The sequence below is a fragment of the Hippichthys cyanospilos genome, chromosome 6 (genome assembly GCF_059441005.1).
Source record: "Hippichthys cyanospilos isolate Australia breed blue-spotted pipefish chromosome 6, RoL_Hcya_1.0, whole genome shotgun sequence".
NCBI lineage: Eukaryota > Metazoa > Chordata > Actinopteri > Syngnathiformes > Syngnathidae > Hippichthys > Hippichthys cyanospilos.
Genome location: NC_142374.1, coordinates 17,136,931 through 17,154,772, shown reverse-complemented (window position 1 = coordinate 17,154,772; position 17,842 = coordinate 17,136,931). Strand labels below are relative to the sequence as shown.

Genomic DNA, 17,842 nt, shown 5'->3' with positions numbered 1-17,842 from the left:
AGGTGCGGCAAACTGAACTTGGCGGCACCAATGCTACCAGTGCAAAGGTTAGTTTAGGTCTCTGATACGCCTAACTTGCTCAGTATGGAAAGGTACTTCCATCCATGCATTTTTTCATCCGCTTGTCCTCACAAGGTTCGTGGGCTCGCTGGTGCTAATCCCAGCTGTAATCGGGCAGTAGTCAGGGTACACCCTGAACTGGTTGCCGGCCAATCGCAGGTCACACTGAGACAAACGACCATTTATACTCCCAAACACACCTCAGGGCAATTTGAACCGTCCAATATACCTACCATGCTTCTTTTGGGGAATGTAGGAGGAAGCCAGAGTACCACCCCCCCCCAAAAAAAATCACGTGGGCATGGGGACAACATGCAAACTTCACACTATAGGGCCGGAGCCAGAATCTAACCCTAACCCCTAACCCTAAGGCTCTAATGACTTTTCTTTCAGTCGCTCGCTTGGTAAAGCTGTGTGGCACAGCTGTCTCAGCTGAAAATTTGTAAAATTTGTAAAAATTTGAAATTTTGTTCTCCACCGCCCAGTATAAGTATGAATGGTTTGTGTCATCTTTCAAGTGTAAAAAAACAAAACAAAAAGTAATCACTAAAGTCCAGGTGTACATATGCAATCAAGTTTTCTTTTTAAATAGTGAAGACAACATACATTTTAGTCAGACCATATACAACAAAATCATTTTATTCTGAGTTGAACTTCTCGGTACTGTTGCTATCATCTTGCTTTTGAAAAGTATGTTCAAGCACAAGTTTTCAAACACTGTACATACAACTGTAAATTAAAAGCAGTATTTAAACTGCTGGATGCTTCATGTCAGCAATCGCGTTATATCATGACCTCCTTTATTTTACCCACGAATTCCGGATTAAACACATGCGGGTTACGAAAAAAATAAATATCCGCAATCCACTTTAAAATGCTGTCCTCATTTCACTTGAACCCTCACGCTTAAACTCCAGGATACACAGGCGGCCGATTAATGTCAGCATGTCTGCATTAAGAACCGGGAGAAAATCTTCATGTGGTTTCACAGCACACGAAAGTGGGTGGTGAAAGACTGCCAACAACTGAGTCAAACCTCCATCTGCGTTGCGGCTTCTGTGACTTTTTTTTCCCCCTTTCGAATATTTTTAAGTTCTTACTATCTTGCTATAGAGGACACAAACATTCTCTCCTCATGACTTTTCTTGTTGTTGAGTCGGGTGCACGTATGCATCTGTTTGTGTCGGCCCTCGTCATCTCCCTCGCTGCTCTGTCATCAATCTCATTCACGGTCTCCATTATCATGCAAGGAAAGCGAAAAGAGATTTATCTCCATCTCTATATGACTTCAGTTTATATCCTCACACATATAGCTCGGATGGCTCATGTTTTCGCTTGGCTTCGATTCACAACAAAACTCTAAATATTTCATAGCCTGCAATCCAGGCTTGAGTCTCTTGAGGGTTACGGTACCTACCCAAAGACAGAGGCCTCGGGCAAGGAGCTTTTGAATGACTCTCGCAGGATGGAAGAATCCTGGGACATGAGAGGGCTTCAAAGCGTTGCAACATTATTAACGTGCTCTCTCCATCTGCAGACTCTGTGCCTCGAGGACGCACCTACCACCGGTAACCAAAATACACGGATGCAACCAATACACGTGAGGATAATGAAAAGACTCGCAAGCTGTTATCTTAACTAACTGCCCATCAATAAGAATATTGATACATATGATGCAGCAAAAGACTATAAACATTTATAAAACTATTTTCATCAACCTTTTTAACAGACACGTTCCCGATCTTTGAGAATGGGCCGGTAGTTGTGCTTAAGAACGGTTTTTAATTATTTTGCTCTAAAATGAACATAATACATATAAATAAGTCGGAAAAAAAATCATGAAAAGCCTCATCAGGTGTCTGTTTACATAAAAGGCTTCAATTGATATGTAATTTTGAACTAAACTATAGCAAATTATCAGATTAAAACATGTTCTCTGATGTGTTCTGAAACATGACCATATTTGAATAGCTTGCATTATTTCGCAGAGCATTTTTAGTGGCAAGAAAAGACCCTGCAAAAAAGTCTTTTGTATTCACATTTAAAATCAATGAATAGACACTGGCTACATTTATGCATTATTCCATAGCGATACTCGTAAAAGTACTCAACTCACAAGTACGGATTCCACTGATACTTTTGACACAAAAAAACAGTGACAGATAGAAAAATTTGAAAACTGCAAATAATTTCATGAAATTTTAAGGATAATGCTATTTTTTATTTTTCCTTTGTGATTGTATAACTCGTCCATAAAATCAGCTACCATCACAAGGACCGCTACCTTGAGATAAGCGGCCTGATAACGATACTTGGTGTCGATACTTGTAATAGCAAAGTCATTGTCATGTGTGTGTGAAACGTGTTTTAAATGCCAACCAACGTCAACACTTTGTTTTGCTAACATTTTATGTCACTTTTTTTCAGTACAGATTTGGTGACTTGAGTTAAAAATCAAACCACATAAGAAACTTGTCCAAACAATCAATACATCAAAGTAACCGTACCAAAAAAATACCAAACAAAAAGTTATCCTTACATATAATTAATTCATAAATGTTAATTTATTATTGCTACAAATGTGATGATAATAGACACATTTTGAAAATGTTACAGATGTAAAAGCCCAAAAAAGTCCCAAGTGGTAAAAAAAATAGGCCAGAAGTTCTTTGCTGGCATAAAAACTGGAATACATTTACAAACTAAATTCTATTGCTTCCATGAAATTATGTTAATGTATTCCCAATAATCTAGTTAATCTGTTAATTTTATTACATTCCTTTTGTTTTGTTTTGTTTTGTTTTTGTCAATTCAGATTTTTGTTTCTATCTACAGAGTGTTGACTGACCCTCGGTGACATCAGCAATTTTTTGCATGCTGATTGGTCAGCACAAAAATTGTTAGAGCTGAGTTTGATTTTAATTACAGCTGAAACTAGTCATTATTTAAAAAAAACAAAAAAACAATTAAACTTACAATTATTGTCTCAACCGTAACAGCCAGCCCAGTTAAAAAAAATCTTTGATGTCTATAGTTGTTAATGGCTGGGAATGAGTTAAGAAAATTTTGTTCTAATGAGGCCAAAATTCATAATTAACAGATTCACTACCAGCACTGTTAAAGTAGATTTCTTTTTATATATCAAAAAGTACATGTGGTATTTCAAGAGTTGTGGGCTGAACATGTTGATACTGAACATCCAAACATACTGATGATTGGATTACTGGTTTGGTTTTGTAACGTGTCAGAAAATAGGCTAAATATTGATCATTGTTTTCCATGGTGAAGTCTGATGTTTTTATTGTGATTGACAGGTACTGTAACAATGATAAGTTTGCTTTCATGTTGGAGTAAATAAACAGAATACTTAGTCACGAAAGACTGAATTTAGTGCATTTGGACAATTTTAAGCCATCAACCAATTCATTGATTAAGCAAACATAATTGATAATTATTGGTCGTGGGTAAAATTATTTTAGCATTCCTTTAGTGATTTGCATAGTGGTATTTCTGGTGTGTCTAATGTGTTTTTACAGTTTTTTATGACATTTGATTCGTAGTGATTCTGAGTGCTCCAATTAATTGTCTTATTGTGTGAAATTGATAGTGTCTATAATTGTGTGGTGATTAATGGTAGAATTAAAAGTTCGATTGTTAATAAAAATATTACAACAACCCCTCTCCCTTCCGCCCCTACATTGACCTTCCCCCACCTAGTCACGCCCCTTCTACTCCTCCTCCCCCCCACTAAGGGTGAGTAATCAGCGATACTGGAAATAACTCCCATGGCTGACCTTATAAGGGTGTCAGGAAACTGATGATTTTCGTCTTGAGGGCCCGAAACCGCAATCCTCCGCCCTTCTCTTTTTTTTGCAACAATTACTTCAGCCGCCCCTCCTCTATCACCAACTGCATCCTGTCTTGTTATCGGCTCACGTTTCACTGTGCAGGCCTTGTGCCACCGGCGTCACACGGCCGTCAGACCTTGTGAATCGCCGGCAGCATAATTCCTTGGCTTCAAGTACTCATTGCCTCGCTTCTCCACCAAAATGTTTTTGCCCAGTGTATATAAATCATGACGACTCATGACAGCATGAATTCTCCGCCTTATTAAGGAGCCGCTTCACTTTTTCCGTAATTAAAAATGCCCTGTGTGCTATTAGTGCAACCGCACAAATGCACAACAGTCTCAAAAACAAACTTTTTTGCTCCCTCGTGAAACTGGATCAGTAATCGGAAAACAAACCTTTGCGATGTACTTTGCTTTACACAATTATTTCGAGCTTTGTTTGCAACTAAACAGCTAGAGGTGTCATTTGAAAATAATAAACAGCCTAATTGTTATGAGGTTTTGGCAGAAGACCTTTAAAGAAACATTGATTTTTTCCGCTAATGAAAAGCTGTTTCAGCAATGCAGTGTGGAGAAAAACATCTGATTTCATTAGGTACCTCCGAACAATCTATATCTTATTTGCTGTCCCAGTTCAAATGGATTTTGGCGTCTATAGTCGTCAATGGCGGTGAACGAGATATAGAGATTGTACTCATCAGTGTCCAAAAATAGTGTAGCCTATCCTCGCTGCTTTTGTAGGTGGGAGGTATTCCTTGGACTAGTTCTCAGCCAGCCGTGACAAAAAGCTAGCATTAGCGCAGTAAACAAGCCATCATTAGCCACAGCTGTTACATTGCGAACATAACTTTTTCATAATGGAGCGTTGCTAAATTGCTTACCTGTTGAGCAGGAATGTTGTAAATTCTGTCTCGTTTCTGACTCCTCTCAGCTGTCTGAGGTCATTTTTTTCTGTTTGCTAGCTTGATGTTTGGTTTTTGATACATTTACTGTAGGTGGACCAATGCTTCAGCAAATGTATTTAAGCACAAGGTATGGGCAAGGTGTGCCTGCTACTCATGTGCCCCCGCCCCACGAGTGCACATCAAATCATTGTCAGTTGTGTCTTCGTTCGGATTGGTTGTTTTTCCTCGGGCACGACGGTCACTTAAAAATAGGCACAAATTGTGTCAAGAGATGAGTTTTTTTTATTGTTTCTCAACTACTTCTCGTTATACTGATTAAAAAATAACAATAATAAATAGAACCGGCATCAAATATTTTTCTTAAACAAGGCTATGGATGGGGAGTATCTTGGTTTCCCCGGCCTGTTCCCTAGTTAACATTCCTTCATGTCACTGCTGCCCCCTTTCCCCTCCCCCACCTTTTAACACTTCAAGATCTCAATCAATAGGTTGATTAGAAACTCAGCTTGTGATTGATTGAACTCAACTCAATTGTTGACTTGACCTCTCTCAAGATGCTTTTTTTTGGCGTCACACCATCATCCACTGAGGTTGCTAAAAGTGAAAAGCCTTTTTTGGGTGAAATCTGTGACCGTCTCTCAAATCGATTTGAGTCTGATTCCTGCTTGTATTATTCAATTCCGAATGGATTTTCAATTCAAAATCATATTCAGTTCTCAATGTTTTGATTGATAATGTGATGACTTTGTGTCATTTTAGCACGGTTTGGGACTTTTTATAATGGTTCTGAATTGTAGTAAATGAGAATTTTGGTTTGTTTTGAGAATCCTTTTGTTTTTAACACACCTACTATTTCGAGAGAGTAAGGAATAGAAAGTACAGTTATCAATTTTCAAGAGTCGGGAGTACAATTAAAAGCTTATAGGAAAAAAACACTACTAAAAACTGAAATCTGGAAAATCTAACCCTTTGTTGCTTTCCAAGGGTTTCTAAGCAACTGCATCAAATTGTCCATCATTAGCATCCTTATCCTTGCATTATGCTGCACAGCAGAGGCAGAGCGGCTAATTAAAATGATTAGAGAGAGTTTGCTTTATCTCTCGGCTGATTTTTAATGAAATTAGTTAGTCTAATAGAGCGTGAGGAACGGATTCAATCAACTCTTGCAGAATTAGCCTTTTTGCGTAACCACGCTGATTTGAGCGTGTTGTTCATTCAAATGAGCTACTTGCCACGAGGGCTCGGATCATTTCAGAGTTCCTGCTCAATTTGAACATTATTGAATAATAAAGCTGCAAAATCTGAAACTGATGCACCGCTTCACGACAGTTCTTCCCCTTCTTACCTCCTGCATTGAACCCTTGGATTATTTGGATGAGGCATTGTGGAAATTGTTGAAAACAGGTTTAATGTTTAAAAACTCTGCCTGCGCCATCACTAAATACAAATGCAAGTCATAAACAAGTCCTTTATTAACACAATTACTCGCAAAGATGTAATGTTATGGTTTTAAGGATCCAGGCATCCTTTTTACTTTTTAAAATACATTTTTATCAAGCTTTTTCGAGCTTTAGGATCTAAAAATGGCCGTTACCAAGGAAGCTAAGGTCAGTCGCAGTATAATAAGACCCAGAAGGAAAGCAATAGGATAAAGGAGCACTTGCAAACAAAAGTGTGAAAAATAAATTAAAAAACAAGGCTATTTGCGTCCATTGTCCAAGCATTTGTTAGTTCGTAGGCTACTTCCTGTTTGAACGAGGATGACATAAGACTTGACAGATGAATGAACAAACCAGTCGGTTTCTTCTCACGAAATGGAAACTCAATGAAATATGAATAGGGAAAATACATCCATACATCCCATTTTCGCTCTGCATAATACATTGTAATGTAATCAAGTGGTCCAAAACACCATCATTTTTCTTCACTTCCAGCTGATAATAAGACATAAATGTCCCGTTCTTCTCTTAACTGAAAAAATTATAACACTCATAAATCAGTCTGTTAGCGCAAAAAGCTCTACAGGACTTAAAGCAGAGTGTCCTTGCATGGTAGGCTTATGAAGAGAGTTCTCAATTCATCACAGATGTATTTCAGAGGTCTGTCTGCAGGTGGTCCCTTCAAAGACACTTTGCAGATGTTGGAGGGCTCTAAATCTCTCAATAGTAAACTTGGCGACTTGGACTTTTATGAAACTTGCTGTGACTTGCCTTAGTAGTTTTCCTTACTGCGTCGGGTTGTGTTATGTTGTTGGCTGTACTTTGTTTGAGTCATGTTTTTTCAATGTCACACGACCACCCTAGAAAACAGGTGAGCCGTGATCGGTCATAACCTGAGCCTTGAGCACGTGATGTCGATTTCAGTCAATAACAAGTGGCAACATATGTTTTTAAAGGCAATAGTTGTACATAAACGTTATCAAAAAATGATTGACAAAAGATGAATGTTTTACTGCTAAAAATACCTTCATAAGTAAAGTATCCTTTTAAGGAACGCAAGATGGCCTACTTTTTCATTGAGATTACCGCCACATTTGTGTAAAATCCGATAAGCTCGGGCCTTCTCAGAGCAAGATAACATGAGATAAAATAACATTTATTATCGTAGTACTATGAGTGGTTAATTTGCACGCTATTCTTAATCAGAATCTTGTGGTTCTTTCTTATCCAGATGTGTATTTCAGCGATTGCTTCATTGCAACTACGCTGGGTCTGTTACACTTTGTCTATTGTCCGTGACAATTGACGCACAAGAAAACAGTTGTAATATTAACAGTGTGGCTTTGTCCCATTAAATAATTAAATGATATTCCGCAAAGTCGCCCCTCTATGCAGCAACAAACTCGCTTTGTGCCCTTTGGGACACTTTAGAATGCGGAGGCCAGCTTTGCATACATATTAGCTAGACAGAAGGAGCCGTGTAAGTGAGCAGACATGCAGCGTGACGTGTCATTGTGGGTGAGGTGAGGTGACAAAGATATTCATCTGTAACAAACACGTTGCTTGTCTCTTGTCTCAAACGTGTGCGCAACAGGTCTTTCCAGACCTGTCTTCTTTTGAAATCATATGGCCGCAAAAAAAAAAAAAAAAAGAAGCCCCGAGCGGAAACCCTGGCTGCAGCAATGCTTTCGATGCCTTCGTGTTGCTACACGCCAAACATGCAATCGTCTGTCTGGGACGCTGGGCTCGCATCCACCTGGAACCCTTAAAGCGCTCTTAATTTGCTCAAGATGGCGGGTCAAAGGATTATATTGAAACATGCTGTTTCAGATAAGCCTGGTGTCTGCTCAATGCAGATATAATACGGTAATATATTAAGGAGAGGCAACAATAGTGACGTGCAAGTCTGCCCACACTTCAGAGGTTTGTCCTTTAAATCCTTCAATCCTGTGTGGGATTTACAGATAACGTTTGTTTTGTATAACGCAGGGCTGCCGCTATTTAGTATTTCGGATATTTAGATAACCTTGCAGAAAACTTGAATCGAATATTGAGTACCCGGATAAAAAAAATTAATAAATAAAGGTTATTTTTTGCTTGGTGGAAAAACAACACAAAAGACCAAATACCATATTTCTACTTAACTGATTGATAATTATTATACATTTTTGATACAACTTTCTGATTCCAAGTTTGATACCATAAAATTGGAACGATTAGTCAATGTTATGCCATGACACTCCAGTAACAATTTTAAAATAAAAACGTGTGAGCATATTTTACGCACTATAAGACTCACTCACCTAAAAATCTTTTTTTAAAAAGCTTACAATGTGCCTTATAATTATTGTGTATTGTGATGTCCTCTTGCTCGCTTTCCTGTGCAGCCTTGTGAGATATTTTTTCCTAATATCTTAGTTCATGAATGTTGCTTTTAATAACACATATCCAATAAAACAGTGCCTGGTGATTGAGTATAATTAACACCACAAGTGTACTTAAGACTTCTTTTCAAGAGTTTGTGGAATTCATAATGAAATTAGCAGTGTCTCTTGCAAATGAATGGAGATCCTCGACAAGTGCTGTGATACTGCTATTAGTTTGAACTATACAATATTGTGGTGTTTATTTGGAGTGAGGTAGGCATTGTACTGAGCTTTAGATATCAAAAAAAACATTTACTTTTAATCGTAATGTGGAACAGTAAAGTCAGGGATTTTAAGTAGAGAAACACAAAGTGAAGACAAAGGCTGTAAAAAACACACACACACACACACACTCACATGCTTTATATAAATAATATATAGTCCTTTGGAATCCCTGGTTCTGCCATCAGGAGATTTCCAAGAGTTTCTGCAAGGTTCTCCTGAGTGGCGGCTTCTCCTCAGGCTTACTATCTGGAATCATGCCTGCGCTTCTTTCCGCACTCAGCCTTAGCCCGGGCCTCTTCTCTCGCACGATCTTTAGCCCTTCTTTTGTGATGTTCCTACAGAAATCTACCTTGACTTCCTCCAAGCTGGCGCCGTGGGCCACAACCCCATCCAGAATGCGGTCTGTGATGCGGACGCAATTTTCCAGGTGGAGTCGACTCAGCTTTCTGCACCTCTGCAGCAAGATGATCACGTCCTGATCTGTGATGTGTGCGCAGCCGGACAGCTTCAAGGATAGGAGGTTAGAGCACCTGCAGCGCACACAAGGGCAGAAATTGCTCAAATAATATAGCATTCATATTATATGTAGCCAATATTTTGAAAATAGATATAAATACCGGTAAATACCTGGGATTAAATGTCTGGACACTTAAAGAATGTAAAAATAAGCCTTTGAGATTGAAAGAGTTAATGGGGAAGTAACCCCCGAAAATTCTGTGCAATCATAAGTTCTATGTGCCCCTACTGTATCAAACTCGGCATTCTGATTAACATTATGTTTGTGTGAATTGAATTAAGGAGCAAAATCCATATATTTTTATCCATCTCAGGGGGTGGCCCTTCTGCCACATGCTGTTAATTGAAAATGACATCACTTTTGCTCTGGTCTGTCTTAAACTGTTTAAAGTTTGTCAGATGACATCTGCAAGCTGAGCTGTGATTGGTTGTTTCATGAACCGAACCTTTCAGCAGGTGCGATGTCGTTTACAGTGGACAGCAAGTGGCAAAATGGCTGCCCTGTGAGATGGATAAAAATGGGTGAATTTGCCGCTTAATTCACAATCCACGTACACAGTATTAATTAGAACACTCTGTTTAGACTAATAGGGCTGTACAGAACATATCAAAGAAATAATCTTTGACGTCTACAGCTATGAATAATAGTAAACGCTTTACTTAATTACTCTAAATGTGTTAAAAGCTTATGAGAGTGGCGAAGTATTTATTTAAATCTCACTTATTGCGGCTGATGTACTGTACTCTAAATCCACTGTGAGTCATTGTTACACACCATGTGCCATTGCAAGGAGGGATTAGTTTTGTTTGAACAGGGACTATCACTAGTCCTAAGTAAGCAGCGCTGCTTGGCGTGTGTGCTTATTTACCAATGACTACTGCTCCTCAGGCCTCTTGAACAAAAAAAAAAAAGAGAGAGATAATAGAGAAGGCGTTATAGCCAGAGATGACACACGTGGAGCGGAGAGAGGCAGCAATATGATCTGTTGGGCAATAAAGCGCAGCTTGCCTCGGCTTTGCACCTCGTCCCTCTGGGACTATGTGTTTCACCGAAGAGGACTTTCATTAATAAAGGCTGTAGCAGACAAGAACAGTAACAGGATGTTTGATGGCTCGCAAGCGGCCGAGCGCTCCTTTTGGTTTGAACCGATTAAAAAAAAAAAAAAAAAAAAAAAAAAGGGCATCTTTGACGCTCGTCAGGCTGGCAGGGGCGAGCACGCTGGCGGCAGAGGGATGTCGTTCACGTTCGCTAATGCAGCTTACATAAAGACTTACATAATCTTACCGCTTTGCCACATGTGAGCCAAACATATTCCAGTGGACTGCCAGTGTGACGGGTGCTGTCCCAGTAACCTCTGCGCGTGTGATAGCGCCGCATCCACGTGCAGCAACGTGCCAGCCTTAGCATGACAATAACGGATCAAAAAAAAAAAAATGCAGACTCCCTCTGTTGTTCCCTCTCTTTAATGAGGCGAGCGATTTGAAAGGGGTACCAAGTCGTAAAATTACATAATCCGCCCACTCGTGGCACCTCCCTTTCAATTTGAGCATATGTATTCCTTTTTAATTATAGTCATCAGAGCTTTAAAAGAAAACTGGCTACAAGATGAGGTTTTTTTTTTTTTTTGGCAGCTCTCCAAAAGTAACCGCACCTCTTCAGACTCAAGTATTGAAACAATCTACAAGAATCCTCTCAGTAATCGTTGCAACAAGCATTACATTTACTTTTGGCATATTTGACAATCTGCTGTTGACGGTGTTTATTTCTAGACTAACATGTAGAGTTTTACTGCTCGCCACAATGCGGCCGACTATTCTTGCTGCAGTTGGTCTTTACGGATGCATCTTGATAAATTAAAATATTGTGGAAAAGTGTAGCTTTGGGCTACAACTATTATTTAATAATTGATTGTCGGTCGTTTTGCTGATTAATCGATTCAACAAAATCCGATTTTAAAATTCCTCCCCTTCAATCAAGTCAGTCAAATTGATGTTTGAAAGAAATGCACAATTTTTTTGTGTGCGTGGGATTTTGTTCAAACATTTGGTCGAGGACACCACAAAATTGGATAACATATTGATCAATGCTTTAAGAGAAATAGACGAAAATGTCTTATTTTGATTCGACACTGATAATCTGCCGACCTTAATATATGACTGAAGAATATTGACCATTGGGAGGGTGAAATTTTGAGGATTTGGCGTTTTTAGCTATCGATTAATCTTCAAAATAATTATCGATTTTTTTTTTTTATGATCAATTAGTTGTCGATTAATCAATTAATTATCCGGTAAATAATGGAATTAATCATTAGTAAATAAATTGTTGTACCTCCAGCATCTCTTTTTTTGCAGTAAATTAGTAAAGTAATAGCAATTTTGTGCGGTGTTGGGAGGGGTTGTATCATTAAATTTCTCAAATAAATAAATATTTGGGCAGCGTGGTGACAGCCGGGGGTTCGATTCCGGCTCTGGCCTCTTTGTGTGTCGTTTGCATGTTTGATTGCTGGCCTAATAATGTATAATCCCATTTTAGTCTGTTTTCAGCTCTCTACCGGTCTTAATTATTCCTCTCTGACATTCATCGTCCCACTGTGTTGTTTTAGTTTTTCAAATTTTTGACTAGGGAAATTTTTACCGTTTGAGGAGCAACAAAACGTTTCCTTCTTTTCATAAAAGATGTAATGAAGTTCCCATGAAAACAAAAGAATCCAAAGAGTAATTGCAGAGTTGGTCGGTTCTGAGCCTTCAGACATCTCTGGACGACACCGCAGCCAAGCACGCTACTTCAAACTGGCAATTATCTCTTTAATGACCTGTTTGGTTCTGCTTGGGCGAATTATGCTGACAAACTCTAAAAGGTTTGGGGTGGAAGGGTTTGTTCCCAACTTGTTAAAAAAAAAATAACTTTGGGGGGGAAGTCTCCTAACTGCTTTTTAGTGGGCATGTGTCTGGTTTAACTAGTTTGACTTTGTGAGCTAGCATGACAAGGCTCGCTTGTGTTAGCGCCGGGTTTCAAAGCTTCCATTTATTCGGACGCCGCATATCTCGTCCAAGTGGCTTAAGGTTGCAGAGTACAGATACTTTTTTACGATAAGAACTTTTTTTAGGTTTATGTACTACATATTCCCTGTTAACCATGCAAGGATTAATGTGAAGATATCAACATAATTGATAAATAGACATTATTCTAATAATCCAGTGATTTTTGAGAGCTATTGTTTAACTTAAAATTGTCCACATTCTTCCGATTTCGGCCTTGCGGTAATTATTCTTTGATTTTTGTTGCCTTTCATGAAAGCAGACTGTTTTATCTTTGTTTTTTCTAATCAAAATAAGACATTTGATAAACATCTGCTTTAACTTTGGAAAAGGAGGACCAAGCCAGTAATTTAATTTGCTACAAAAGAAAATGCTGAGGATGACATCAGTTCTTCTGGTGTGACATTGCTTGAAAGTAGTGTAGTTGTTTTATTTTTCACTAAACGATACTAAATGAAAGGTACTTGGTTAACAAACAGTAATTTGATGGAAAAAATGGTTTCGCCATACATTCTAATGCCAAATGAAAGTTTATCCGATTATTTGCTTAATCGATGATATAACCGATAGAATAATCGTTTCTACAACTATTTGATTGGGACGGTCCCTAGATTAATGACAATTTATGGATTATAAAATGAATTGTTATTTTTGACAATCGAGTCCTTTGGATACATTTTAAATTTAAAATGGTCAAAATTTTCAGAATTTCAGCTTTTCAGCAGTAAATGTTAAACCATTTTTGCAGTCCCACATAAAAGCGGACTGATCTTTGTGTTGAATCCGCATAAAATCGGAAAACTATAATCAACATTATTAGGCAATTTTCTGATTTAATGCACCAAACCAGTAATTGAATCATAATAGTTAGCGTCATGTTGAAATAACATTTTAAAATAAAGGCAATGGAAATATATTTTTTATCCTATTAATGGATTATCAAGGATGTTACATGATATGTTCGGTTTTTGTTCATCTTTTTGCCCGTTCTGTGAAACGCTTTGTTATAGATGTGGCTGTTGTGAAAGCTTTATATAAATAAAGATGTATTGTATTATATAATCGCTAGTTGCAAGCCTGTTCCTCATTCATGGCTTTGTTTAAAAGACCTGTTTGATGTGGTCGCTTCCAACAAGGCTTGGCGGTGAAAGCGTTGTCTTGTGTCATCCTAATAAAACCAAACCAACAAAACTCATGTTAAACAATGTTTTTATTCCTTGACTTTCAACTCAGCATTCGACACTGTCCTCGTTTTTTATGTTTTTACTAGTTTCTTTGTTCAATTGTTTTTGTTTGATTGATTTTTTTTTATGTAGAGCGCTTTGACTCACCTGTGGTTGTCTTTCTATAAAGTTGAGTTGTGATTAGGGCTGGGTGATATGAAATATGTTGCCAATAATTAATTTGATTACTAAATTGAAGAACTAAGTAATAATTGATAACTAATAACAAAAAAAAGCCACAATATAGTTAGCAGCTTTTGTAAAAATGTCTTGTAAGCCAACCACTCAGCATTCTGCAATTTTTGCAAAATCTCAACTTCACCTAATTTTAAAATATTTCATTTATACCATTTAATTGAATTAATTGACTTTATTTCCCAGCGCTAGTTGTGATCAACAGCTAATTCATCTTTTTTCTTTGAACTTCGGTTCAGTTTGCAATATTAGCACAGCAATGTTAACGTCGCTATTTCTCTTGCGTAAAAATCCAACTAAAATCATGTATTTCTTCAAAGATAAGCAATAATTTTGTGTGGCCAGAATTTTCGGTCAGGCCTAACCTTAACCCTAACCCTAACGCTCAGTATATACAGGAATTTTATCAGTAGTACTACTTTTATCAGACTCTTTACTTCTGCTTTGCCGGAGAGTGATTGCACCTCTGTCGCAATGTGCGCACAAAAGAACACAGTGTTTGCTGATGCGTGTGCTGATTCTTCCAGTAACTCAAACGTCGTTGTCAATATATGCAAGGAAAGTGCACTAAAAGGAGACAAGTAGACATTCCCATAAAAAGGCATGAGACAGCCTCCCAAGTCTGATCCGGGGAAGAGGGCAGGCGGAGACTGAGAGAGATGCACATGCTCGTTCCTCTGACAACAACAAAGAGTCAATTGTAGGCTCCACCTGCATGCATGCTGTGGGCGTGGTTAAAAGCCATATCACTCTTGAGCGCCCCTCCCAGGCTCGCACTCTTACTTTTGTCATGTGCACAAGCTTCTACTCACAAATTTGGGGAGGGTTTATCAGTATGCATCAAAACAGACCAACCAGACAAAGTAGGCAGTTCCAGTTGGGACTGGTTTCGCAGCTCATGTGGCCGGTTCTCAAATTTCAGCCAACAGGAAATCCACACAGAGTCATTCATGCAACCCCCCCCCAACGCTCGCCCTCCCTTCAGCTTGTCTCGCAGCTGCGTCACTTGTCTGTAGCGTGCGTGGATGTACATTCGTAGAGGCATCATTATGCCCCTGAGAAAGCAGACAGGTTGTGCTTTTCACATAACAGGATGTGCTTTCTTTTCTAAGTGACCTATCAAGTGCAGCTACTGCCACTTTAGCCAATGAAAGGTAATGACATATCTCAGCACTGTAATTTTCACAGAATCACATGTCACCTTTTTTTTTTAAACCTGTCATCACGACCTGCCGCTAATTATTTTGTTCCCTTTCACCAAGAGCTAATTACACCTGCAATATGTTCCTTCAAATAAACAAATGTGTTGAGGACGATTCTACAGTCAGACTTTTGCTGAACCCCCGTTCAGGCAAGACAAATTTCAGCCGTTTTATACATTTTATTGCAATTTTATTCCCAAATTTCACACGTTTTGGTTATTGGTGTTCAATTAGTTATCCATCCATCTATTTTCTAGAGCTTCTTATCTTCACAAGGGTCGCAGGCTTGATTTAGTCGGCGGGCGATACCCAGAACTGGTAGCTAGCCAATTGCAGGGCACACAACCATGACAACACAACCATTCACGCACCCAATCACACCTCAGGATGATTTAGTATGTCCAGTACACCTACCATGCATGTTTTTGGAGTGTGGGAGGAAGAGAGCGAGAACCCACATGGGCTCGGGGAGAACATGCAAACTCCACACAGGATTTGAGGTGGATTTGAACTCGGGTCCCTGAACTGTGAGGCGGACGTGCTAACCACTATTCACCGCGCCACCCTTCAATTAGTTAGCTTGAGTTTAATACATACCCACCGGATATACAGCTCGCCTCCTAGCTAATCAGCTAATGCCAGAAAATTTCTCACAATTCTCTTACCGTTCATAGGATTCACCGATACTTTTGCCCTTCATTTTTTTTTTTTAAATAGTGTGTCTTGTAGTTGGGGATTTACAGTAAATGGCAAAAATGATAACCAGTAATGATAATGATGAAATGTGCTGGTTTAAGCCAGTTATTTACAGCTTATACAAAAACTGTACTGACTTTTTATCAATGTAAGGCAGTATAATCATCTCTCTGCTCAGAGGCAAACAAGGGAGTGAGTGCTAGCGTACTTCTGTACCTACAGTAGTTTCGAAAGAACATACTTTAAAAAAAATAAACAAATAAACTTAAATTGGGGGTGTGCTGAGGTTCAATGTAGAGGTACTTGAGAATCTCCAAAAATGGCTGTTTGTTTAAATGCTTTATTCTAACAATGTGTTAGCATACTTATGTTGCTAATTTAAATAGAACTTACACAAAAATAACTACACAATCTCTTAAATTGTAGGGGTGCTGAGGTTCAATGTCGAAACGCCCCCTCAAAATGGGCATTTGTTAAAAATGTTTCATTCCAACAAAGTACTGTATGCTTATATTCTGTACTTGCAGGTATGTAGCTAAAAGGACATAGGCTACTTAAGAAATAATCACTTGTATTGTAGGGGGGCTGAGGTTCAATGTAGGGTTGCTCGAGCACCCCTACATTGAACCTCATTTTTTTTTTTCGGTTTTCGTGAATACTACCGGGAAAGGTCAACAAGGGTGCTGTGGGAAATGCTGCATGTATTCATTATTACAGTAACTGACAATTATATGGCAGAAGGAACAATGAATCTGTGTATTGCCCTTTTGCCATAGATACAACAGAATAATAGCTTTTTGTTCAACACTTCTCTCGCTATGTCAACTGAGTAAATGGAGATGACATCATAGCTAATGGTGGCGTGCCACGAGATGTTAAATGGATGCCTTGGCTCAATAAATGATGACAAAAACACATATTCGGATTGAGGTCACAGGTGTTGTGGAGGTCATGTCAAATGACTCAGGTTTTTATTTTAACTTTTCATTATTTTTGTTATGCTTTTCTTGTCTTTTTCATGGTCTAAAAATGCAACAGTGTAAAATGTCCTTCTGAGAACCAGATTTTTGATTTGTGTCCACTGTAGTGGACATTATTGTTGGTCTATATTTTATGACTCATTTGAGGTCCTTACAAAGTCCTGGTGTGCTCTGCAGAGGACATCCCGGCCTTTCCAATGATCATGTCTCTTGTGTTTGGGTGGGACGCAATTAGCTTTGCTGCCTCGCTGGCACAAAATGGAGACAACGGCGGGCACAAACGAATAGGCTGGACCTCAGGAGGCTGAATAATCTAAAAAGCGTATCGCGCACAAGCACTCACATGTGGCAAACACGAACCAGGAAGGAGCTAACCAGTCTGTCGTGCTTGCCGCAGATGTCCCTCTGAAAGGAGGTCTTCAACCAGTCCTCGATGTTGCACACCTGCAGCACCCTACTGGAGTACCAACAGATGGACAGGTGACGCAGAGAAGATCCCAGCACAAAGTTGCTGCTCCTCAGCTGAGAGAGCGAGCTGAAGTGAAGAACATTCCACAGGCGGGGGTCCAGGAAGACATCCCGCAGCGGCGCACAGGTAAGAGACAAACTCCTGCGGCTCTCCTTATCCAGGAAGGAAAAAAGATGCAGGAGACACTCGCGGTTGAGCTGGACGAGCTCCATGGCGCACCCGTCCCTGAGACCCGGAGAGAGGCCTCGTCCCCGGGGCGCCGAGAGGCCTGATGGCAGGCGGCAACAATGAGCCCTGCAGCTCGCATTGTGTGGCCTAGATACATGATACGTCCTCGGGCTCATGCTGGAGGCCTTGCACATATAAGGCTGTGGAGTGGAGGCTATTTTGGGAAGACAACTGCCAGTGCAGTCAAAGAGGGGAGTGTTTGAGCCACACGCTCCCTTTTCCATCTGTCGTGGCTCTCAACAGGCGGCCGGCAGCCCACCGGGGTGAAGCAGATGTTTACACTATCCCGGTCTACTTATCTGATACAAATGCACCCTGGGTGACATGGAGGAGAAAGGGGGAGAGAAACATTGCCACACAATGTCACACTGTACAATAACGAGACC

The 17,842-nt window shown here is 39.4% G+C and overlaps 2 protein-coding genes across 9 annotated transcripts in view; one reads left to right on the top strand and one right to left on the bottom strand.

Annotated features, from left to right (window-relative positions):
* ca12 (carbonic anhydrase 12) overlaps window positions 1–17,842 on the top strand; it is an 84,359-nt gene that overhangs the window by 42,283 nt on the left and 24,234 nt on the right. For 6 of the 8 annotated variants that reach the window (XM_088417057.1, XM_088417060.1, XM_088417062.1 and 3 more), the window contains 2 exons: window positions 9,247–9,425; window positions 17,157–17,354. The gene's annotated coding sequence lies outside the window, so the exon portion shown is untranslated. Of the gene's footprint in view, window positions 1–7,074; window positions 7,126–7,900; window positions 8,178–9,246; window positions 9,426–17,156; window positions 17,355–17,842 lie in introns of those variants that run through there. The other 2 variants (XM_088417063.1, XM_088417058.1) reach the window with 2 other exon arrangements.
* fbxl22 (F-box and leucine-rich repeat protein 22) lies at window positions 6,299–17,455 on the bottom strand. The gene is made up of 2 exons (XM_088417071.1): window positions 17,103–17,455; window positions 6,299–9,435 (listed from the first exon to the last, which is right to left on the bottom strand). Exons 1-2 carry the CDS (start codon window positions 17,438–17,440, stop codon window positions 9,087–9,089), a joined length of 687 nt encoding a protein of 228 aa, XP_088273197.1. The 5' UTR covers window positions 17,441–17,455; the 3' UTR covers window positions 6,299–9,086.